General features: G+C 48.2%; 1 protein-coding gene across 1 annotated transcript in view; it reads right to left on the bottom strand.

Moving 5' to 3' along the window:
* ELP1 (elongator acetyltransferase complex subunit 1) overlaps positions 1–26,379 on the bottom strand; it is a 686,929-nt gene that overhangs the window by 209,028 nt on the left and 451,522 nt on the right. The window contains exon 27 of the mRNA XM_086963713.1: positions 16,519–16,616. Within this exon, the coding sequence (XP_086819839.1) occupies positions 16,519–16,616 (98 nt within the window). The remainder of the gene's footprint in view (positions 1–16,518; positions 16,617–26,379) is intronic.

Genomic DNA, 26,379 nt, shown 5'->3' on the forward strand with positions numbered 1-26,379 from the left:
GAGGGCCGCTGTTTCCCAGTTGTCGAGCAGGGCTCGGATGTCGTCAGTGGCTGCGATGAGGGCGGTCTCGGTGCTGTGGTTGGCTCGGAAGCCGGACTGCGAGTGGTCGAGGGATCCGTTCGTTTCGAGGAAGGCGGCAAGCTGTCTGTTGACGGTCTTCTCGATGACTTTGGCAGGAAAAGGGAGGAGCGAGATGGGGCGGTAGTTCTTAAGGTCGGTGGGGTCTGCTGATGGTTTCTTCAGGAGGGCGCTGAGTTTGGCATGCTTCCAGCTCTCCGGGAAGGTAGCGGTGTTGAAGGAGTAGTTGATGATGTCCCGGAGTTGGGGTGCGATGACGGAGTCGGCCTTGTTGAAGACGTGGTGGGGGCATGGGTCGGTTGGTGATCCGGAGTGGGTAGTGTTCATCGTGTGGATGGTGTCTTCAGTGCTGACCGGGGTCCCGGCGCGTAGGGTGGTGGTGGGGGGCATTGGTTTGGTGGATGAGTGCGTGGTCTGTGCGCCGAAGCTGTTGTGTATGTCGGCGATCTTGCTGTGGAAGAACGAGGCGAGTGAGTCGCAGAGGTCTTGTGAGGGAGTGATGTCGTTGTTTCCGGCGCTGGGGTTGGAGAGCTCTTTGACGATGCTGAAGAGTTCCTTGCTGTTGTGTGCGTTGTTGTCTAGTCGTTCCTTGAATGCTGTCCTCTTGGTGGTGTGGATCAGCTGGTGGTGTTTGCGGGAGGCGTGCTTGAGGGCGGTCATATTGTCTGTAGTCGGGTTTTTTCGCCAGGCTTTCTCGAGGGTACGGCAGTTCTTCTTGGAGTTCTTGAGGTCGTCGTTGAACCAGGAGGCTTTCTTGCTGCCGGGCCTGCTGGGATGGTTTTTCAGAGGTGCGAGGTCGTCAGCGCAGTTGGTGATCCACTGTGTGAGGTTGTTGGCTGCTTGGTTGGGGTCCGTTGAGCTGGCGTGAGGGTTCTGGCTCAGTGATGTGGTGAGCTGGTCGGTGGTGATCTTGTTCCAGCTACTGCGGGGAGCCTGTTGCGGGTGGTGGTGAGTCGTGGTCCTTCTGAAGCTGAAGTGGATGCAGCTGTGGTCTGTCCAGTGGAGTCCGGTGGAGTGGCTGAAGGAGATGTACTTGCTGGAGGAGAAGACTGGGTCAAGCGTGTGTCCGGCGTAGTGGGTGGGGTTATTCACCAGTTGCTTGAGTCCGAGGTTGGCGAGGTTGTCCAGCAGGGTGGTGGTGTTGTTGTCGTTGTTGTTCTCCAGGTGGAAGTTGAGGTCCCCTAGGAGGATGTAGTCAGCGGAGGGGAGGGCGTGTGGGCTGATTAAGTCTGCGATGTCTTTGCTGAATTGTGTGCGGGGTCCTGGGGGTCTGTAGATGAGGGTGCCTCTGAGTGTGGTCTTGGGGTCGGCGTGTATCTGGAAGTGAAGATGTTCGGCGGCTGTGAGGGTGTCGTCGGAGTTGGTCGTGATGCGGATGGTGTTCTTGTGGACGATGGCGATGCCTCCTCCTGTCTGGTTGACGCGATCCCTCCGGGTGACCTTGTATCCGTCCGGGATGGCGATGGCGATGTCGGGCGCTGAGGAGGCGTTCATCCAGGTTTCCGTGAGGAAGGCGACGTCTGGAGATGTGGTGTCAAGCAGGTTCCAGAGTTCCACGGCGTGTCTGTGGACGGAGCGGGTGTTGAGCAGGATGCACTTCAGGTGGTTGCTGCTGGTGCTCGGCTTGGCGGGTGCGGTGCAGGTCCGGATGCAGGAGAACTTGCAGGATTGGCAGGTGAAGGGTCCGTGGGTGCGTCTAGGGGTGGCTCGGTAGCAGCCGGGGAATCGGCCGGTGTTGAGTGCGATGAGGGTGGCGGCGTTGTAAGTCCAGCGGGTTGGCTGGCATCTGCGGGGGCCAGGGGGTCTAGCGCTGGGCGCGGTCCAGGCGCGGACGAGTGCAGACGTGCTTGCCTTTGGCGCGCCTTCGGTGCACAATCGGCGCGCCCGCTGCTTGTGTCCGCTGCGCGTTCGCCTGGCAGCCTCCATATGAGGGGCTCAGGGAGGGAGGAGCAGCTGGGAGGTGGGAGCGGGGTGGCGAATGGGAGCGGCGGGGGCGGGGCCGCAGGGAGCAGCGGCGGGAATCAGAGGTCGGGCGGGAAGCAGGGGGCACAGCGGCAAATAGGGGGAGCGAGGGGGACACAATACAGGGCACAGAAGGCAAAAGGTAAAAACCAAACACAGGATACAGAAGGCAAAAGGGAGAGAGCAAGCACAGTTACAACAGGCAAGGGGACCTAAGGGAAAACGATACAAATGGCACAAGTATACCATGGAGAAGGAAGCAGCAGTCAGAGCGTAGCAGTGGCTCACAGCACGGGGAGGACCGCGCGGTGGCTAGGGGAGCGACCTACCTGGAGACAGGGTCAAGGGTCGCTCCCTTTACCACCGGGCGGCCTCCATATGAGGGGCTCAGGGAGGGAGGAGCAGCCGGGAGCGGGGTGGCGAATGGGAGCAGCAGGGGGCGGGGCCGCAGGGAGCAGCGGCGGGAATTAGAGGTCGGGGCGGGAAAGCAGGGGGCACAGCAGCAAAAGGGGGAGCGAGGGGGACACAATACAGGGCACAGAAGGCAAAAGGTAAAAACCAAACACAGGATTCAGAAGGCAAAGGGAGAGAGCAAACACAGTTGCAACAGGCAAGGGGACCTAAGGGGAAAACGATACAAACGGCACAAGTATACCACGGAGAAGGAAGCAGCAGTCAGAGCGTAGCGGTCGCTCACAGCACAGGGAGGACCGCGCGGTGGCTAGGGGAGCGACCTACCTGGAGACAGGGTAAAGGGTCAACACCTACATGACCTCCCCTGGTCAACGTCATCAGATTGTATGGACTGGACATCATATCCTACGCCGACGGTACCCAACTCATCCTCTCACTATCAGAAGACCCCTTAACCGGGAAACATCCTTTACAACGAAACTTTCACAACGCAGTGCTATTACAACGCAGGTTTTACAATAAAAACCATTACAACGCATTGCACGGGGGCGCTCTAGGATAGGGAATAGTTTTAATTTACTATCCAACACCTTCCCTACTATCCACGGGGACTGGAATTGGAATAGTAAATTAAACTATTCACTATCCAGCACCCCAAAGCGCTATGCGTTGTAACAGCATGCGTGGTAAAAACTGCGTTGTAACAGCATGCGTGGTAAAAGCATGCGTTGTAACGTCATACATCCCCCTTAACCACGCTGACCAACAGGTGCATGACAAACATTGCAGACTGGATGAGACACAACTGCTTACAGGTCAACACAGACAAGAAGGAGTGCTGATTTTCGGGAACAACTCCTCATGGAACAACGCCTGGTGGCCACTAGAACCCACACCGACCAATGACATCCAAAACGTCAGCATCTTCCTGGACAGTAAGCTCACCATGAGAAGCTAAATTAACACAGTCACTTCAGTCAGTTTCCTCACCCTTCGCATACTCCACAAGATCTTCAAGTGGCTTCCCATTAACACCAGATGCACTGTCACTCAAGCCCTGGTCATCAGGGGACTGGACTACAGCAAAGCCCTCTACGTAGGAATCACATTGCACCTCCTCAAGACACAGCAAACAATACAAACGCAGCAGCTAGATTCATCTTATACCTCCCCCGACAGACCCACATCACACCCCACATCAAGAAGCTCCACTCTCTCCCCATTCAGAAGAGATGCCATTTCAGGATGTTGTCCACACCTTCAAAGCCCTCCTCAACCAAGGACCAGGTAAATCAACTGCCGACAGAACTTATACCTTCACTCCAGATACTTGCGCTCTGCCTCCCTCTGCCTCGCCCACACCCGATGCATCCACCACAGCAATTAGTTGAGGATGCAACTTCTCTTATCTTGCTGCGTAGGCCTGGAATAATCTCCCATTCCACCTACAGACTGGATCATATCTGCTGGAATTCAGGAAAGGATTCAAGACATGGATGATCTACTGAGGCCCGGGCAGCAGCACTCTCAGCACCTGGGTATGCCCTCGGGTGATTAGCTGAACTATATAAATCAGATTGATTGACTGATCAATATAGAACTAGAGAGCTCTTTTGAGACCCAACCATGTAGTCTCTCCTCCTCCTTAGAGAGTTGAGGTAGAGCAAAGAAAGTATGGTGGGTGATATTTTGCATGACATAAAAGAGAGCAACCACTTTTGGGAGAAAGGAAGCTCAGGTTTTAAGCACCATCTTGTCCAGAAAGAATTGTGTGTACAGCATGTTGACAGAGGGCTGTTAGCTCACTAACTCTCTGCAGGGAGACGAAGAGCCACAATGGACAGCTGAAGGGTACTCCATTAGGAATGTGAGGACTAAGTTTAGGTCCCACCGAGGAATAACAAAAGGTGTGGTCGGAAACATATGCTTCAACCCTTTCAATAAAAGCATCACAACAGGTGACTGAAATAAAGAGGGATGGTCCGGCAAGAACAAAAACGCCTAAGAGACAACAAAGAACTTTAACTGTGCCAAAGCAAGTCCTTGCTAGACTAGCAACAATACAAAAAGCAACACTACAGAAAGTTTGGCTTAAAGTGGGTCAATCTGCCTAGTACCACACCAAGCCACAAACTTGTCTCAACAGCAGTTGTATACTGATTTTGTGAGGGGATGCCTGGTTGCCAGAATGATATCAACTACTTCAGGAGGGAGCTCAAATGAGATCAACTGCCCGCACTCAAACTCTAAGCATGGAGATGAAGATTGAGGAGGCCTGGATGCAGGACTCTGCCCAGCTGCTGTGACAGAAGGTCCTCCTGAAGCAGCAGCCTTATCAGAGGACAGATGCTCATGGACAGGAGTTCTGAGTACCACTCTATCCTGGCCTAATCCGGTGCCACTAGGATGACTTGGGTCCGGTCGATCCTAATCGTCTTCAGAACTTGGGACAGGAGAGGTGGCAAAGGAAAGCCATATGGGATCCCGGAACTACACTCTAGGCAGAATGCATCTCTGAGACAGAGCAGTCTTGGGAACTCCAATGCGAAAAAATGCTGGCATTGAGTGTTCCCAGCGGTGGCAAAGAGATTGAGCCAAGGTTCTCCCCATTCAGGTAAGAGACATTGCGCCTTGAACGTGGTGGAAGGTGCAGTGGAGTGGAAAGAATTGGAAGGGCATAGGCCCACTGGACAATTTGCAGGACCCACTTGTCGGAGGTGACTGCTTGCTAACATGAGAGAAAATCCCAGATCTTGCATTCATCAGGGTGGCTGTGTGTTTGGAAGGACCCACAAAAGAGGTTTTGTGGCAGCAGCAGCTGGAGTGGGTGAGGATTGGGCTGCTCACTCTCCACGCTGTCTATGGGTCCCACGGCCACAAAAGGAATGCATGGTCTACTGGGCTGCCTGAAAGGGCATTGGCTGGCAGTATCGCCCATACAATCACCACAAAGGTGGGGAAACTGCTGATAGAACTGATGAGTTGGAGCAGACAGGCCCAAAGGAGCTGGCTGTGGCCCTGCTGTCTTTAAAGCACTCAAGGACTGAGTCTGCTTTTTAACCAAATACGTGAGAGCCATTGAAGGGCAAGTCAACTAGGCAAGACTGCACATTTCCCCAGTAGATCTCATCCATGCATGTCTTCAAAGTGTGACACTGGCGCCTATCACCCGGCCTAGGCAATTCGTAGTATTAAGCCAATTGTGAATCATGAATTTTGCTGCATCGCGGCCATCCTGAATGGCTGAATTAAGAGTAGGGCACATTTCAGCTGATACAGCAGGTAGTAATTTAGCAACACGATCCAAAAGGGTGTGAATGCATCGGCCCAAGAGGCAAGGTGGCATTGATAGACCTCAATGCCAAACTGACAGAAGAGAACATGTGTTTCTCAAACGTTTCAAGGTGCTTTGATTCTCTACCAGGTAGGGTGGTGTGGAAGACGTTTGTGTTGACTCTGCACAATAACGCTTGCACCACTAAACTTTCTGGAGTTGGGTGCTGTGTTAAGAAAGCCAGATTACCTGCGGCATTGTGATGGCACCTCACTATTTGCCTCTTAACACGGTTCCCAACATGGCTATTGCTTGCCCATGTCCTTAGAGGAATGTCTGAAATAGGGAATCTGTTGTTGTCTGTCTGAGTTGTTGGACTTCAGTAAGTACATTCGTTTTCACCTTCTCAGAAGGCAATTGGATACACCGTTCTGGCAGAGATAGTGGACGTAGAGGGATTAGAGGAACAGACAGAACAAACAGAAACGGAAGGAGTGTCCCTAAGTCAGAACTCTCCACAGGCAGAGCAAGTCGATCCATCAATTCTTGTAATTAAACCAGCAGTTGGATCTGGGAGCGATAAAGCCGCTATAACTCCGCCAGTAATTGCAGATGGGGGAATATCACAGGTACAGACTCTCCTTGTTAGCCTCAGAGAAGACCTCTTGTCAAAACTGGATAATAAATTCGATACATCTGAAGCAAATCAAAGGAGCATCCATGAGTAGTGCTCTAATCTGGAAGCAAAGTTAGACGATGTCTGTAAACGTACGGATGTCTTGGAAGAGGAAGTTAGCCTGCTCACAGGGGCCTCAAAAAGACATGACAGAGACATTGAATCCCTTAGAGCGCAGAACAGAGCCCTGCAGATTGAAGTTGAAAGACTGGAAATCCACTCAAGGAGAAATAATCTAAAATTCCTGAGGGAACAGAAAATGGTGACGTCAAGGGCCTTATTTGTAAGCTTCTTAGGGAGGGAGTTCTTAAAGATAGCCCAGATATTAATCTAGAGGCCGAGATTCAAAGAGCACACAGAGACCCCTTCAGGCAGCGTACGGGGTGGTCAGGCCCAAGAAAGATTCTGGTAAACTTTCTCACTTTCATTGTGAAAGAATTGATTTTAAGCAGGGCACTGCAAGATTGAACTTTACAAATTGGCTCTACTCAATATCTTATACGCTCTGATGTGGGGAAAGTAACGGTGCAGCGGCAATGGGAGCTGGAGAACCGGATGTCAGATTTAAAAAGTATGGGCGCACAGGTGCAGATGAAGTTCCCAGCATTTTTGAGAGTGGTGTGGAGAAACAAAACACATAATTTTACTTCACCTCAAGAAGTTGACTCGTTATTCACCCTAATGCGAGATAGCTCACATTAATATAACCGAACTTAAAACCACCAGGAAGACAGTGAACCATTAATATAGCGTCTTTTTTTCCCAAATAGTTCAGGAAAAAGCGTAAAAAAGCGTAAGACCATTAAGGCATATATCTCAAGTTTGTATTTGACCTTTGAGAAAAGTCACAACAAAATGTTAGAAAAAAAAAAAGGGGGAAGAAAAGAAGGAAAAAAAAAATCTTTCGGGTTATAAGGGAGCAAATTGAAAATATATAATACACTTTCATGTGCTATGAGTGGGGAGAGAGGGACACAAGTAGGTAAAGTATAAAAAAAAAAAAAAAGCACTCAGGTACTCCTGAACACACGAACACATGCACATAGAAGAATTACGGTTATTTATGGTTTATGGTCTATGGATTATGGTTATGATTTAGAGATCGTGTTTTGGCGCCTTTATTTAGTTTAGTACACAATAGAGGGACCACCGTCCAGGGCTCCGGCGAGCTCTCAATTGGCGACAAGATCGCCAAAAGAGGTATAGGGGGGGTTCCTCAGGGGAGGTGGGGAGGGCGGTAGGGGGTAGGGGGTAGGGGAAAAAATGGCAAAAAATAATCCTCATGTACACAAAAAAATGACACCGTATCCCTATTGGGAGCTGGTTAATGAATCATTCTGTGGGTATATCACAATCTGGCCAATATGACATGTAACATAAAACTTTTCAGCTGGAATGTTAATGGGCTGAGGGACAGTAAGAAAGTTCGTAGGATAATTGATTTTCTATATAACTCGGGAGCACACATTTGTCTACTTGAGGAGACTCATTTAGAGAAAGAGGAATGTAAGCTAGTTTTCAAAAAATGTAGGTGGATACAGGACGTAGTTTGCTCAGAGCAAAGTGGCAGTACGAGAGGGGTGGCTATAATAATCAGGGCGAACACAGGGATTAGGCTCACGAAATATGAGACAGATCACTCAGGGAGATGGTTGGTGAAATCTTTAACAGTTGGGCATACTCCTCTCACCTGTGCAGCTTATTATGGCCCCAATCAGGACGCTCCAGGGGCGTTGATGAAACTTAAAAATAGCTTAATAATAGAGACAGATGGTCCTATAGTTCTAGGGGGCGATTTCAACCTTATTTTTGAAAAAAGAAAAATAAATAAATAAACAAACAAGCACTCACCTGGGGAACAACGGAGGCCCAGCACGGAGCGGAAGCACACGGACAGGGGGGGGGGGGGGGGGGGCGCGGGAACGGACAGTGGGAGGGGGGTCAGGAAGGCCGCAGGAAAAACATGAAGCACACGGACATGGGTGGGGGGGGGGGCGGGAACGGACAGCGGGGGGGGGTCGGGAAGGCTTCCTCCGTTGGCGGTCGGCCGCGGAATGGCCAAAAAAACCTGGACGCCCAAAAAAAAATAAACCCCGCCCACGGCCGCGATGACGGTGCAGAGGGAAGAAATCGCCGGATCGCCCCCGAATCTGGTCCGGCCTTGACGGACAGATACGGCTTCCAATGGCTAGCCTCCATTTATGGAGCTAGCCAATGGGAGCCGGGGGACGTTCCTATAGCCCATATTGTAAACATTAGATTTCGCCTGCGCGAACTGCTTGCGCAGTAACGCCAGGCGAAACCTAAAAAAAAAAGAAGGCAATTGGATATTGAGGACCTCAGTCGCTCTTTGCATCACCACTAAAAACGAGGCACTTTCTTAAATATCAGGACCAGGAGGAGAGACCAGTCCAGAATCTCAAGAAGTATCCAGCCCACTGGCATCCTGTAGCTCACCATACAAGTTATTCTTATTGTAAGGTTGAACAAACTCCTTCCCTTTATCCTAGCGATCATTGCCGAAAAGACTGTAAATAATCTGGGCCTTTCCTTGAGGAAACCGCATGGTGTCCGTGTCTGATGGGTTGCCGGAAGGCTGCAACCCTGATAGATCAGGGTGCAGCCTCATTCAAAGTCAGCATAACGACAGAGACCACTATTTGTTGAACTTCACTGTCTGGCCTTGATGCTCTGAGGTCGGGTGTGGGTTGTGGCACCAGGACCAACATTAGTATCGAAGCCGGTGCACAACACAACAATCCTAGAGGTTCCAATTGGTTTCGAGGGCAGACCCGCTCGGGTATTCACAGTTGGCAGTCCATGTGGTTCTTTGGGACCTGAAAGCATGCCAAAAGGAGCAGGGCAGCATGCCAAAGAGGCACAGTATGGAGTCACAGTATTACTGAATTTGCTGCGTTGTTATTTCTTCCTTGACTTATCCAATTACTTTGACTGCAATATACATCTGCTGCAGAAACCACTTTGGGAACTGGATCAGGAAGTTTCCTTCAACATCAACGATTCATGGTGAAGAGTCTTCAGGTGTTTGGAGACATTCAGTTGCGCCTCACAGTCCAAGACAGCTTTTGGATTTATCAGGGTGCAGTCTCAACACGCCTTGGCGTCATGGTCCAACACCAAGCACCAAAGACAAATGTGGTGGGAATCTGCCTTTTGAGAGGCAAGGGATAGCCTTAGTTCTGCATCTGGTGGCACAAAAAAAAAATAACTGATGACAGCGCGCTTGAGAGGCACTCATATGCTGCTCTACATGTAATTTCTGGAGCAGAAACAAGTTGACACAGAACTGCGCAATACCGCCCACCGGACGCAAAGGAGTAAGTGCAAATCTTTCAGATCCAGTCTGATGCTTGGGAGGGTGTTAGACCTGACATCATTGGCTTGAGTCTCTCCTCCATTTTTTCTGTTTGCCTCCACTGTTTTACGATGTTTTGCTGGTATATGCTTTGGGCGCTGTGCCACTGCTGATCAGTGCCGCAGCGCAAGTGCTCCCTATGTTAAATTGATGTATCGATTGTATCCATGTTTGGCTTATTTGGTTTACTATCAGTCCCTAGTCTAGTGCACCAGGAGTGCCGGGGCTTGTAAATACAAATGCAAATACAAATGCCGCTCGTGGGCTTGCAGCACGTGTTGTGCCACCCACAAGAGCGGTCTCATAAAAGAATGTCTGCGGGTCGGTCATTGCGAGACCCACGTGCAGCCTAGTGCTGTCATGCGGGCTGCGCAAGTATACCTACTTGCCAGCCCCTCAAACCTTCCCTTGACTTCATGTTAGTCACCCCCTATGGTAGACCCACGGGCAGGGTGCATTGTAAGTATAAGGTAGACACGCCTGACCAAGTTGGCATGTCCTAATAGTGAATTACAGCCATCTTCGTTCTTCACTATTGCGAGGTAGCCTGCTTTCCATTAGTTAGAATGGGCCGCCGGGATTATTACTGCTATGATCCTAGCTGGCTCGGGGAGCATGGTGCAATGTCGAGTTTGGTATCCCTGAACTCGGGGTTTAATTACGCATCCGTTGGTGTGGATGGTTTTTGGACTCTGGGTTTGAAAATAACACTTTTAGAAAGTGTCTATTTTCTTGTCTAACCATTTCTGGTTTCTGCTGGTCTTGTGTGTGCGTGACAGGAGCTGGGTGGCTCCACAGGTCTGGATGAGTCAGTGTGGGATGAGTGGGACATTTGCGTTGAGAGTAGGGGGAGAGTAGTTGCTGCCTGATACAATGCTGGCTCCACCTCCTGCCAAGCGGCTGATGGCTCTGTGCCTGCCATGGACGCAGGAGGCCGATAGCTCTGCTCCTGCCAGTGACAATGCTGGCTCCACCTCCTGCTGGGCGTCTGAGGACCCAGCCCTGCGCAATGAATAGGCCAGGTGCTTCTGCCTGGCTCCACCCACAACAGACCCAGGATGTTGGGAAATTCCCCTGCATGGACAAAGGGATCAAAGCCGAAAATGGGTATAAGAGAAGGACCCCTGAACCAAGAAATCAGATCACTTCTGACAAGGAACCCTGTAACCAAGGACAAGAGGCCTGCTGATCTAAGGACTTGCCTACCCCTTCTGCCAGTGTGCTGTTTGCTGGGGGGAATCCTGCAGTGCTTCTTTATTTTTGCCAAGGAACCAGGAGAGAGGAACTGTGTGTGTACTCTCACGCTTGCTAAGAAAATCTCCAAGGACTGGAAGAGTGCCAGTCTCCTGCTGAAGTCACAGGGCTAAAGGACTTCATCTGCTACAAGTGCTATTTGCTGGAACCTGCGAATCCAGCACCTCTGAAAGAGCCAGCAATCTCGACGCCGACGGACGTCGCCGAATCCAGCTCGACATCGTGAGTAACGGCTCCAGTGTCCCGCTTCCTCGACGCCGGCCGCCGGGCCCGATCAACGCCAGCAGCAACGCCAGTGAGTAGTGAGTTCGGCTCCAGCTCCAAAGGACCTCGTGTCTGCACCGCTGCTGATCGCATCGACTACGTGCCCTCTCGACGCCGTGAGCGCTGCTCACTCTTTGCAACAGCATCATCGACAACGACGCCTGCTGAGGCCTAATCGACACCGAAGACGCAACGCCGGATTGCTCGACGCCGCTGATCATCGTGTGCTTCATTTTCCAAGGTACTGTGTTGTTGGGGGTCCGTGTGACTCCGGGCTCGACGTAGCGCTCCTCGCGGTCGACGCCGAACCTTTGGATTAACTTTGCCTCGACGTCGTGTAGCCCCTGTGTGGGTTACCTTGTTGCTAAGAACTGTGTTTCCAGGAAGAAGAGTTGCTTTGATACGAAAGACTTTGTGCTAAAGAAGAAACTACCTTTGAACTATTTTTCCCTTCCCAGAGTATTTATCAAGATTGTGTATATTTTTGTCGTTATTTGGTCTTGTGCTAAGCCTTATATAAAAATACTTATTTTTATAATACTACTGTGTCGTGTCCATTTGTAGTGTATTCACTTTATTACTGTATGTGGTCATAAATGCTTAACACACAGCCCCCGAGATGAGCCTATCTGCTCTGCCAAGCTACCCAGGGGGTGAGCAGGGGTTATCAAAGGGTGTGATCCCCTTGCCCTGACTAGAAAAGGTGTGTCCCTATTTGTCAGAAGTGTATACCTCTGCCAACTAGAGACAGCCGGTTCTAACAGAGGGTATTCAAAAGGTGAGGTATCTGAGGTTAGAACTATCTGTTAGAAATGTTATTAAGTAAAATATTGCAGCTCTTGCTTACAACAAAACCACTTTGTGGTCAGCATGTGCTTCATAATTTATGTGCTTACAGACCCAGAACATTTTTCTGCAGTTCTGTAAAATTTCAGGAACAGTTTCATTTTGGACTAGTATAGTTTTCTATTGGATCTGAAATATTCTTCCAGCGTATTAATGACTTTTACTCTACTTCAACGTAAGAGGTGCTCTTGTGGGACTGGCAAAGAGAATCTACTCCCACAATAAATAGCTCAGATATCAAGCGGGTTCTAATATTTGGGGCATAAAAGCCTTCCTGGCAGGATTCATAACTCAAGGATGGAAGTTTTGTCATTGGCTTGACCTGCTCGCCTTTGCCATTTCTACACTTCTGACAAAATTGTTCCACTTTCTGGGTGTTAACCGCCAGGCTTCATGTAGCCTGTCCCTACTTGGTGTTAGCCAAAAACTACCACTCCCGTAATACACTGCAATGGGTACCAGACTGTATGCTTTCCCATGCTGCACTCCTCCAAGGTCAGGTGACCTCTACAGCTAATCAGCAGTCAGCTCCAGATCCCGGGTGTTTGGCTTTCTTCCTGGCAAGGACCACGCCCTTCCGGTTTGTTCGACCCTTCTGGATTTCCAAACTTCTGAGTTTTGTTGCAACTGGACTTTGGTTCTCAAATCCTAGAGGTGTTATATTGTTACTGGATTCTCTGACCTTTTTGGTATATTTGGTACCTGCTACTGAGCGTTAGGACGCTCTCTCTGTTTAGAGCATTTCTGCCTCGTGCGCGAAGCCGCGCTGAAAGCTTGCCTGCGTGTTTTACAGGATGTGCTGAGACACAGTGTGTTCCTTTCTTTCTTTTGTCCCCCTTTTTTTGTTTGAGTCCGTTTACTGCCTGGTGGGGGGACAGGCTCTAGAGAACCTTGTGTGCTTAGAGCACGAGGTTGTGCTGCGACATTTAAGGTTTCCTTTTTTCCGGCTGCCAGCATTGCGGACCTTTTTTAGATTTCGGACTAGCGTCGCACTGCGTAAGCAGTTGGCGGAGTTCGAGATTTTTTGTTTTGGCAGTATGGGGGCTTGAACCCGCCCTCTTCCCCATAGGCTGGCTTCCTAAACGGAGGCCAGCCATTTTAGGAGAGGGGCGTCACTCAGTTCAAGCCCCGTCTTTTTGCGATTCTGGGCGTGTTTTTTGCAGTTTTTAAGCCGTGACGTCATCCGTCACTCAACTGCTAAATACACGCCCCTGCACCGCAAAAATGGTGGCGCTTTTGTTCTACCATTTCCCCCCGACCGCCGCCGGAAGTCACCGAGTCCTCCACCCCAGCTGAGTGCTTGACTTACCGGCTGTGAGAGACAGGTCCGCCCCCCTTTCCCTGTCCTGGGTCCCCCCCTTTTGTTCCTCGCTTGCCGTGTGCTGCCTAGTGGGTGTGGGGGTGGATTGCGGTGCCAGGGACCTGGGCAGGGGGTTGGCCAGGTGCCTCTACTGTGTTGCCTCGTGTTGCGGGGAGGGGGGTGCGCTCCTCATGCTAGTGTCGCGCTGGCGGGGTGGGCCTTGGAGCGGGTGTGCAGCTTGGGCTCGGCGCGGCCATCTTTCAGCCTGTGGGTCCCTGGGGGGGCAGGTGTTTGCATGCGGATGTGGTCTTGCGTGGTTCTGGGAAGGGGGACTGGGGTTGGGGGGGGAGGGGGCAGTGCGACATGGGCCCGGCACGGCCGTCCTGCCTGCGGGTCTCTGGGGAGGGGGGGGGGGGGGGGTGAGGGGAATGGGGTGTTGGTGATTTCATGCGCGGCCGGCTCCGGTCCGGTCTGTTCCACAGCCTGCGGGTCTCTTGGGGTTGCGATCTCATGCGCCTTCCCGTTCCCCAGGCCCCCTGGTGCCGTGTCCGACTGCCCCTTTCCTTATTTATTTGTTTGTTTATGTGTTTTTATATAGCGCAGCGTTGTGCGAGGGCGTCGGAGCGCTTCGCAAGGGGGGCAGATATTTACAAGTGATCAACTTACAGGGGAGACGTTATGTCACATGAGGTAATGGTGACAATTGTGAGCAATCGGACTGCATGCGCCAGCATTCAGTGCATTACAGGAGGAAAGGGTGACGGGTGTGCATGTTACAAGAGATATCAGGGTAGATTTGGGTAGAGTACTGCAATATTGCTGGACACTCAGGCACAGGAACAAACGTTGCGTAGGCAATGGTGGCACTTGTGCAAGTGCCTATGGCGGACAACTTACCTGGTTGCCCGGGGGGTGGGGCGCGTGCTGCTGCTCCTTGTTGTTGGCTGGTCACCTTGTGGCAGGTCTCCCTGTGCGCGATTGAAGGCGGAGGACCGGCGGAGTTGTTGCACAGTGTTAGTTCGTTTTGGCCTCGTTTTCGCTCTTCGTCCAGGACTGCTGTTCCCTCCCAGTCCACCATTCTTCATGCTGTGGGGCTCAGAGGTTGGTGGCTTTAGATGTGAGTGGTGGCTGTACTTTTCACTAAGACAGCTTGCTGAGAACCCCCTCCGCTCCCAGCCACAATCAAGCTTCAAGGATCAGGTGTGATGGTGCATTACAAGAGGCTGCTGTATCCCCTGTAGGATGTTGTAGCTCCCAGAGACGTATGCCATGTGGACAAGAGCTGCTGCAGTGCCGGTGTAGACACAACTGAGGCACAGACAGGAACATTTGTTAAGCCGTCTTGCACGCTCTGTCCATCTCGAATAGTTCCGAATCCAGATTGTGTTAATCCTGAAGCTACGGGTTCTGGGCCCGGTAGATCCTGTGTACCTTTGCTGTGCAGGCATTCTGCTTTCTTGAGCGAGACTTGGATGGGAGTCCGCCGTGAGTGACAGTGATCAGTGGTGGCTTTGGGTCTGCCTCTGAGCAAGTCGAGCCGACGCGACGCGTGTCACTTGAGACGAACATGCACAGAAATTAGGGGGTCGACGCTATTTTAAGCTTGTTTATTTTTGCTGTGTTGAACGCGAGTTGACTGACTGCAACTGATACATTGTATCCGTCTGGGTCTGCTCGCGTCTACGGCAATCTCTTTACTTCGTGTCTTCAATATTGCACGATTTCCTTCTCGGACCACTGGAGGACTCTGCTTACACTCCCCTACGCATTAAATGGCCTCAATGCTTCTGGCTAAAAGTATTGTTTTATGAATCAAACAAAAGGCAGACGTATGCCTTGAACATTTTATGTTATAAACAAACAGATTAAGCAGTCATCTTTTCCCACCATTCCTTTCTTCACTGAAGAGACCAACTTTACACGAAACGCTGGCAGCATCAAGTATGTGGAAGCATGCAACCTGGGTAGTTTAACCTGTAAATCCCGTTCTGTGTTCTTGCCTATACTACGCCTTTTTTAAAATAATTCTCATCCTGTGTTGTCTATTTCCTACAGGGTTAAACGACTTCTGGGTTCCTCTCCCCTTCCTGCGAGAAATACTTGCTGATAATTCTGGTGGTCCTACAACATCTCTTCACTCCCTAGGGGTACTAGTCTATCCTTCGGTACGCCTTGTCTGGCTAGAGGTGGCTGTAACCTAGGAGCGTGGAGAGGCATTTTTCTTCCCTCCTGTGGATATTGGTTCTTCTGCCCTGGTGCAGAACCCCCGACACTGAGAGACTTTTCTAGGTGGCAAATGCCTGCATATTGCCAGAGTGCGGAATAATATTAGGATAAGATGTTGGCCCGGCTCCATTAAAATAGAAAATATTAAAACATTACATCAATATCTTGGGTGTGGTTTTGGGAGGAGGGTCTATTTGCCTTCAATTTCCTTTGCTGTGAGGACAAAAGCCATGCATTCCTTCTTCTACATTGTTGCTCCAGTTGATAAGGCCTCTTTCGTTTTCAACGATAGCACTACAAGACTTTTCTGGTATTCCTCTTGCTCCTTTTCTCTTGATTTACTGCAAGCAAGACTTTACTACTACTACTACTACTACTACTACTTTAACACAAACTACTAGGTAAACAAAAATATATCAAAACACTGCAAAACATAATTCAGTGCAACAGACTCGATTTATTAAAATTACTTTTTAAAGTGAAGAATACCTGGTTAGAACAAGCGTCTGCATGATCTGAACAAAAAAGGAGAGTTGAAGCTGTTTCAGCTATGAGGAAAAATCATGATATTCGATCATATACATGGAGGACAAAAGGTCAAATATTGCATGCATGTAATAGGTGATTGCAGCTTTCTATTAAAATCACTTGAGCCTTTGCAACGATTAATCTACTTCTGGTCTGGACAGAGGGTAGCTTACTTTCTTTTAAAACAAAACTCTTACAATTGTGAAGAAAGTCAGGTGCATACATGGGGAGTATGCTGAAGATACATTTATTGAAAGTAAAACATATTTGAATCTGACTGATATAGAAAAACTATTTAAATTGCTCTCGTTAGACATTACCTTATACTGCTGAGTTCCTGGCTGGAAAAGCTTTAGGCCTTCTGTATATAGTTTATGATCCTTAACCAACTTCACAAATTCTGAGAAACGCTCTGGTCCTGGAATAAAATGAAAATGTGCGTTAACACATACAGGATACAAATGATTACTTTGAGAGCAATATCAAATAATATAGTCAAATAATCATTTAACTTTATGCAAACTGTTAAGGAGTAGTCTACAAGAGAAAAAAAGCAGACAATCCAGAGCAAAACATCATATGCAGAGGAATATCTGCTTCTTGGTATAAATCCCAGCATATAGTAGGATACAACAGACATTGCACTCTTACCGCCATTACATATTAGTTTAGGCAGATAGGACAATGATGCATATAAAACAGTAGCTCAGCAGAACATGTTGGACATGGACATGTTTTGTTGCCACTTGGATGGAAGCAAAGAATGATTCAGTCCAGTATCTCAAGTATCCCAAAACGTATAACTTTTTTTAGTGTTCTTTTCCTTTTATTATATGCCAACTGAGCTGGGTCCAGATTTAGATCAAGATTAAGAAAATTTACCATGTTTGCAGTAATAAGGGTGCCTCAATCGCCAGTACTGCATTACAATATTTGGCATCTCTGTCAACAACTTCAAGTAGAAAACATCACTGTCACTTTTCCTCAACTTTTTTTTTACATCTATTACTTTCTTTTTTGCTTTTCACTTCCCTTTACTTGATATAATGGTTTTGTTAACAGCAGTTTGCCATTCATTCCATAGAAGTCATGTGAATTATTAGTTTTGTCACACAACACAGCCCCTATCCTTTTTTCAGCGGTAATGGGAAAGGAAACAAAATTAATGTATACTCCTCCAGTAGAAATACCCTGCTTTTGGTGAAAAACAAATTATCACAAACATCATTCCATGCTTTTGCATTGAATGTTTCTGCAACCAACTTGCTGAACAAGCCTCTTACTGTCAGTAACACTCTTCTAGGTGGATATTCCGTCTAGCCACAGATGCTTCGCTATCTGAATTCCCCCAAGCCCCAGACTGAATCCAGAAACTATTTTCCCAGCAACTGCTCCCTGGCGCTGGTAAGTGGAGCCATCAGACTTTGCTGTGGACTCTTCATGCCTTTAGATGGATTTAGGACCATATCCCTGTACTGGGGTGAATGTTTGACATTGTTCAGCATTGCGTCTATCAATTGCTCTTTTTGCATTTGTCGCCCTAAGTGAGAGGAATATGCCCAGACGTCGACCGTGCTCTCCAAGTCAAGCAAGTCTGGCTGATATGGGGTGACAGACCGAAAGCGATCCCAGGATGCTGGTTTCCGGTCCAGGGAGGACCTGATCTGGCAGTTTGGGCTGGACTGTTCCCATGAGGTGCAGGGTCAAGACTGATTTGCATATGGCTGGGACCAAACTGGAATGGCATGGTGAGCAGGAAAGCTATGCAGTGGCTCATATGCTATGCACAATAAGAAGGTAAGAACCAAGGTAAGGTCCCACTGAGGCATCAGAAAAAGTACAAGAGGGGAAAGAAAACTAAGAAAAACAGAAAAACGTATCACAACTGGTGACTTAAAAAGAGAGATCTTATTTTGCAAAATGTAAAGAGGCCGAGAAAGCAGGCAAATAGCCATTAACAATGCCCATAGCAATATCTTGCTGAGCCAAAGACAGGACAAACAGAAGAACTTGAGATAACTTTGCCTGAATTAATTCCACCCCATGGTCCACGCAGCAGGTCATACATTTTGACCAGCTGCCAGAGAAGATGGACTAGTGATGAGCTGCCAAAACCAAGTCCAACACCTCTGCTGGCAGATCTGGAGGCCTCCACTCCCCAGAATCAATGTATCCATCACCACAGTGGACTTAGGATAGGGAGGTGTAAGAAATTGGGTTGTTGGGTGACAGGGATGTGAGCCCTGGTCAAGCAGCAGCCACAATGCTTGTCAGGGTGAAACACAAGCCAACCCTATATTAACCTGTGCTCAACCCACTGGTAGTTTGGCACAGAGCAGTCAGGCTTAACTTAGAGGCAATGTGTAAAATATATGTGCAGCTCTTCAAACATAAAGGACCCCACACCAAGAACTTTCTTTATTAAACAAAACAAGACCAAAACGACAATAACCTAATCAGTAGTACTGGAGATAAGCAGTTTTAAAGATTCTAGCGAAAATCGTGCCAAAAAGCACAAAGGTCCAACTATGGATATCAGGTCGCACCGGCCCGGGACAAAGTCACAAGTTCAGGCTAAAAGCGATGGTGTGCGGGCTGGGTACAAGGACCTAGTTAAGCTCACTGTAAATCCTGAGTTGTGAAGCGATGCGAGGGTCTGCAAAGATGTGTTGCCGAGCTGGAGTGATGCGTCAGTTATAAAAGCGGTGAGGCTGCGATGTGAGGGCCTACATTGTCGTCGATAATCCTGTTGGCGGAGCCTGCTATGCAAAGTCAGACGTCGAGAATGCGATGCGCAATTGGGGCGATGTGTCCGTTCCAAAGAGCTGCAAAGCTGTGATGCGGAGTCCAGCATCGTCGTAGAGACTGCTGCATACGAGAGATGCGAGGGCCCATGCCGGAGATGTGTTGCGCAGTTGGGACGGGGCGTCGGTTCCAAAGAGCTGCAATGTGATGTGGATCTTTGCACCAGGCCCAATACAAGCAGCAACAGCCATGCGTCCATACTGCTCAGGTTTATTCTGCGCAGAAGAGGATATGTCTCTGTTCCGCAGGAACCACAGAGGCTGACAGAGAACCTTGAGCCCACTCCCAAGGATCCAATACTGGAATGGCACCACTTGGCCAGGTAGAAACAGATGGCAGAGTCCAGGTGTAGATGCAAGGCTGCTAGAAGCATGTTGTGTCCCTGAGGCTTCAGATCAGAAGGCCAGCCAACTAGCCCTTGAAATCACTCTATGTTCAAGAGATGCAGGTCCAGGAAAGAGAGCAGTAGTTCCTTTGGAGCAGCGGTTCCAGCAGCACATTAGTCCTTCTTCCTGGCAGATATCCACAGGTCCAGAAGTGTACTAAAGAGTTGGTGTCTGAGGTCCAATATTTATACCCTGTTCTGCCTTTGAAGTGGGGGAGAAGGCCCTAGAGGCTTCTCATTGAAGTGCACAGGTGCCTTGCCTTCCCCACCCTGGCTCCAGACTAATTACAAGGGGTATGCAGCCCTTTGTGTGGAAGCAAGACACATCCTTTTAATTGTAAGAAGGGCTGCTCCCAGGTCATCCTTCCCATCCTGCCAGTGATGGCCCATCCAGGCACACCTAAGCTCTCTATTGTGTGTGACTGTTTAGGGAAAGGATACAAATCCCAACTGTCAGCTACACCCAGTAATGTCACCAGAGACAAGCTACAGGCACCAAATGGTCAGGGCAGAAAAATGCCAACTTTCTAAAAAGGTTTCAAAAAAGTAAATTAAAATCAGACAATACCATAAGTTGAGATTTTTAAATTTAGATTCCAGGGACTGGTTTCCTGCTCTCATCTGGAACTTGCAGCCATTTAAACGCAATACGATAACTCAAATGCAGGTTCTGAGCTGGGATGGTGCAGTGAGCTAAAAAATGGTGATGGATCAAGCCCTGATCTCCTGACTGGGTAGGAGTATTCTGTATCATTCAGAAACTCTGTCCATCACCTTTTCCAAAATTGGTTCTATGGGAGAAACCTTGCATGTTCTGGTATTGAATAGATTTTCAATACCAGAACATGTAAAACTTAAAAGTACAAGTCCTACTTGTTAACTACATTGCACCCTGCCATCTGGGCTGTCCAGGGCCTAACCTAGGGGTAACATATGTATTCAAAACCAAGGTTTGAGCCTGGCAAAAGCTTTTTTTGCCAGGTCGAGATGACAGCTGACAACTGTATACACAGGCTGCAATTGCGGGCCTGAAACATCTTTAAGGTGGTACATAAGTGGGTGGCACAATCATTAGTAGCATTTAATTTACAGGCCCTGGGCACACATAGTGTCAGTTTACTATGGACTGACAAGTAAGAAAACTATCACAATTGAGTATAAGCTAATCCAACATGTTTTAAAGAGAGAGCACATGTATTTTAGAACTGGTTAGCAGTGGTAAAGTGCCCAGAGTCCTAAGGCCAACAAAAATTAATTCAGCAAAAAACTGGAGGGGAAACGGTAAAACGTTTGGGGTGACTCTGCAGATAGGGCCCAGTCCACCACGAAGGGAGAATGGTGAAGTTGGACTCCATCATCTTCCTTTGCAAGTCTCAAGTATCTTCCTTTGCAAGTCTCAAGTTGGCTCATCCAACACATACATGTTGTCTGAGAGTCACTCCCAAGTGCTGAGTCCACTGAAGGTGGAGGTTCCACTGCTGTGCCTGCAAAATATGCAGAGCCAGAAGACCAGTAAGAACCAGAACCATCCAGACTGATAGTAGTGAAAGAGATTTCTGTTTTCTCCTTGTATCAAATTAACAAGGAGAAAACAAAAATAAAGGGATGGAATAATTATACAGGTATTCAGGGGGCCAAACACAAAATGAGGTATCTGGGAATCCACCTGACTCAAAAATTGAATGATATACCTAAAATCAGTTGGCAGATAGTAGTGAAAGAGATTACTAAAACGCTAACAGGATGGGGCAATCTGCCACTGAATTTATATGGACGAGTTAATCTCGTTAAAATGACCATACTTCCCAAATTAACTTTCTTTTTAATACCATCCCATTACCCTTTGCCCCGAAAGATATTAGGATCCTGTAAGGGAAGATCGGATCCTTTATATGGGCTTCAAAATCTCCTAGGATAGCCTGGAAGAAACTAAAAAGAGGGCTGAAGATAGGTGGTCTGGCCCTACCAGATCTATTTTTATATTGTTATGCCTTTCATTTAAAAATTTTTTAAGTTACTGGCCAATAAATTGGACTCTTCTTCACAGGGCCGCCTCTTTCAGGCGTTGTTGCATGACCAACCACAGAGCCAGGAGTTCTTCCTTCTTAAATTTGGCGACCAGAAATATTTTAAAAAGGTCTGACATGAGATCCTACAGACAGCACTTAGGAACTGGTTATTTGTCCGGAGATCCTTGGGGATCCCATATTATACCTCCTACGCCCCAATTTGGGATTCTCCGGGCACTCCGGAATGTCTCCAGGATCAACTGTCTCAGCCATTAACATCAGCAGGTTTGAGTAGATGGGGGGATCTCTGTGGTAACTCAGGCCTTATAGACTGGGATTCCCTAGCTTCCCTAACCAATGGGTCATTAACAAGATTCAAATTTTACCAACTTTCGGCCTGGTGGTCAAGACAGGCGTGGGAGTTTGAAGACGAAACGGGGATCCTTGATTCTGTCTGTAGGGAGGGAGTATGGAAACGAGAGGTTTCGTTTAGGTATAGGTTGCTAATGGGGGTAAAAGGAACGTTAAAATTAGAGCTGGCGAGCCTCTGGGGTAATGTTCTATCAGATTGCCCAGAGGAAACTTTAAAGATCTGGACAGACTCATTTTCCATGTCCCAGAGCCTAATACAACCGGCTAATCTAAGAAGGAATCATTTGTTTACTGCTTATAGGGTATTTTGGACCCCGGCTAAACTATCTAAGGTTACAGACAGACAACTACTACTGCCCTAGATGTAAAATCCCGGCAGCTGATGATCGACACATGTTTTTAGAATATCCAGAGATATTTGAATATTGGAAGACTGTTATTGGCTTTTTGGAAAAGGTCTTATCTGTCCCTATTACCTGCTCTCCTAGATTAGTTATTTTAGGTTTGCCATGTGGTTATAACCTTAATAGCTTTATCTCACAATTCATATTCTATGTGATGGTCATAGCAAGGAGAGAAATTTGTAGGGAATGTCAGTCAGTAAGCTAGATATGGCTTGTCAAGCAGAGAGCGCAGATAGGGTGTGGTCGGCACTGGTGGCCTGGTCGAAGAGCTAAAGGGGGTCCAATGATTATGCCAGAGGTATGTGGGTCCTGTCCTCCAAGGTTTCCGAGGCGTTCCATCAGAGGAAATGGGAGATGGACAAGGAAACAGCCTTCCTCTGGGAGATTTCTGTGTGTCGCACACTGAGTCCAGGGTGGTAACTAAGATTAACAGTGTGAAAGGCACGCAGAGTTCCCATCTAGAGCATTCATTATCTGGTGGCATGTATGAGGATAAAAAAAACAAAAAAATCATCCAGACTAAAACACAGGGCTGAGCACAAAACGTCTGTATCATAGCCTGAATGTGCTGGAATCGCTGATAAGGAAGAAAGGCTTTGAACACCACATTATTTAGCACAGCCCCTATAAAGGGAATCTTCTGGACTGGCCAAAGGTGGACTTAGACGTTTTGATGGAGAATCTTAATTAAAATAGAAGCAAGATGGTCATCGGCAGGTGGTCTGTGACTGATTGTGACTAGCTCACCTTCACCATCTAGTCATCCCAGTATTATGTGCACTCCTGACCCATGAAGATGTACCAAGATCATCATTATCATCAGCTTCCTGCAGATGTAAATGTTCCTTCCCTACCATGAGGTTGAGAAACGCCGATGGGACTGGAGGACGGGTAAATGCAGGTCTGAATTAAGGTGCAAAATTAGTGGGAGTGCATTGTCCAGTCAGACACTAAGAAGTATTAGGAGTAGCACCTTAATGCCACTTTCACCCCTGGGAACTCTCCTTTTTTCCAGCAATAACTGTACCTCTTTTGCTAGGAGGGAGGCATGTTCTGCCAAGGGAGGAGTGAAAACAGGAGGAACCGTAGGGGTTTGATAAGGAAGTGCGTAACTATGAATCACAACCAGCGATGATCCTTATGACTTTCTGGAGTTGGGTGCGGAGTCAAAAAGACTGGGTCACCCTGAGCAGGCCTATATTGTCTAGCTGTGGGGCAACATACCACGACACTAAACAAGGGTTCTAAATTGCCACGATCATAGTGACTCTGAAGGCTTCATTAAATGGCAGTAATAGCTCTGAGGGCCAAAATGCAACATTCTGTTAGGTTCGCCTTAATTTCCACTGTAGGCAACTACAGTTCTAACATCTCTGCTGCACCAATCAAAACAACAGCATAGGAGAGGCTTTTCACAAAGGGGAGCACAAATGGAGAGTCCAATTCGGTCTCAGGCGAATTATCGCGATTACTAACATTTTGGAGCTCTAAATACAGGTCGTCATCAATGTAGTGAGAGCGCAACAAATCATCCACCTGCCTTGCAGAATCCAGGTCATGTGAAAAATTCAGCACATCTTACATGGCATCCAAATCTGAGCTGAATAAGGCCTTAAACCGTTGAAAATATTGGCATCATGGCAAAGACACTGCTGTAGAGTCCACAACCACCATTGACGGTGCCTTAATAATCTCATATTCAGGCACAGGATTTGGGAAGAAATGGTGCTCTGCAAAGAAGAGGAGGTGCTGCCCGGTTTTGGTAAGGGGCTGGACCGAGGCCTAGTGGGATTATTTGTTGCATGGCGGGATCCACCAGAGAAAGTCCGATTTTGGCCCTGGCTGGACCATGGGGCCCAAAAGTCCTCAAGGGGGACCCCACATTATACAAATAAACTTGCAGCATTACCTTGTTGAAGGTCTCTTACTTACATGACTGATCAGGACTGTCAGGACCATTGACTGCCAACGACGCAATCTCTTTCTGGAGCAGGAGTGGCAAGAGGAGGAATCTAATCTAGACTTCAGGTGCTGCACTGAGTTTTGTCCTTGGATTTCGTCTTAGACTAATCACAGTCAAGTCCTAGGACTTGAAGCAGGAATGGGATTGGAGAACCACTTTTTCTTGTGTTTTACTCACTTTCCCTGATGCCATTTGGGTGAATGGGTTGCATGACTTCAAATCACACCTGGACCCAGGACACCAAGCACAGAGGTCCTACTGGTCCATAACCAACATCTGCTCCCTGCAGGTGTGGCATGATTTGAAGCCAGGAGACTTTGGGGAGACATACCTGGCATAATGCCACTGAAAAACTGGTTTGGAAGTAGGTGAAAACCCCTCAAAGTCGGGAGCAGCGGTCTGGATCTAAGTCGAAGGGTACACAAAAAAACGAAAGTAAAAGAGCAGGGTTGCATCTATATATGGGTTCACGCAATCTCTTCCAGAGGAGGGACCAGTTTGCTGACGAGTTCGATAGTGCCTCATACTGACACAAGGGAGCAAGTGCTGGGGAAAACATGTTTGGTTCCAGTCTGGCACCCGGGGGAATTTAAAAGGTGAAGCATCTGCGATTAAGAGTATGTATCAGAATTAACATTTAACCCAATCTCAAATGTGTAGTTATCTCTGCATTTTGTTATTCTTCAAATATAGGTCTTGTCATCAGAGGGGAGTAATGTTGGCATTCGTCCTTCATGTATAGTCACGAACACTAACCTCTAAGTGGAGAAAGGAGGATCAGTCTGCGAGGAGTGCAAAAAGTGTAGTATCATTAAGTGTTCTGCCCTAGGAGCATCCATCGGCTGCCCCTATGCCACCATCAAACAGAGAAGGATAGCATTTGGACATTGCTATACTTGCCATATCACTGCCCCACCCAAAGCCTTTATGCATTGACGTAAAACTGTCAGGAATTTTGTATGGGTACTATTGTAGTTTGTAAAGCAATCATGGTAGTGACACCAGCTTAAAGATGGCTGTTCCACCCTTAAATATCAGGGAAGCAGGGACCAACAAGACAGATCTTTTTGAAGTTTAGAAATTAATGGAAAGATGTTTTCCCAAACCTTTTTATCACAAGGGACATATACCCCTAAGATGTAAGTCATCCGTGAATGTCTGCAGGGCAGAGGCCCATTGCATATCTCCGGGTGCAGCTCTGATGGGGATACCACTGATTTTGTTCAATATTAATTTAGACACCTGTACATTTTCTAAAAATCTGTAGTATTCCAAGGGGTCTGCTTACAAACTCCTTTGGATATGGGAGGAAAATCAGTAAATCATCTGCATATAGTGGCACCAGTTCGTAAATCCAGTCTATGCAAAGTTATCCAATCAGGGGTTCAATGGCAAGTGCAAATAACAGTGGTGACATAGGGCAACCCTTCCTCGTGCTCCTCTCAATAGTAAAGTTCTCAAAAAGCTCAAGGCCAGAAGTTGTGTGAAAAGTTGCACATGTTTAAAAAGTGTGTGGCCAAAATTTGCCTTATGCAAAGGTGCAAAACAATAATCCCATGCCATGGAATCGAAAGCTTTTCCAAAGTTCCCCATCAAAAGTGCCAGTGGGTCCTGTAAATTATTTACTAGCTCCAATAAATTGCAAAGCCTGCATATGTATGCCTTTTAGATTTCCCAGACATGAACACACACAGAATCTGGTGAACAAGGGACCCAATCACTGTGTAAATGCACCGCTAGGACCTTTGCTATGAGCTTCGAAGCAAAGTGGTCCGAGAGACACCAGACTTGGGGATCATTGTGATGTTGTCCAATCCGAGGTCATGAGGCAGTGTTTAATATTCCATTGCCTCATTTAGCATAGTCTTAATTGCTGGAACAGTGTGTTTAGCTGTAGGTTCAAAAAAATTCAGTTGGTAGACCATTGGGGCCATTAGGTCTCCACCTGCCCACTACAATTGTGTAAGCGCCTCCAGCTCATTAGTCTTGGAATGGAAAGGGAAGACCACTCGGTCCCCCCGAACATATGGATGGGTGCCCCGATCCCCCCGGGAAACCATTTTGGGTGGGGGGCGTGGTTCGGCTGGTATGCCCAAAGCGGCGTAGCCGGAGCGCGCCCTTTCCCGCCCAGAAGGGGTTGTCCTAGACACCCGCCCGGAAGACCGCGCCCAGGGGGCGTACCTGAGGAGGGTCCCCGCCCTCCCGCAGACGGATAAATAGAGCGGGAATCCGAAGAAGCGCCC

The sequence above is a fragment of the Lissotriton vulgaris genome, chromosome 3_1 (assembly GCF_964263255.1).
Source record: "Lissotriton vulgaris chromosome 3_1, aLisVul1.2, whole genome shotgun sequence".
Lineage (NCBI taxonomy): Eukaryota > Metazoa > Chordata > Amphibia > Caudata > Salamandridae > Lissotriton > Lissotriton vulgaris.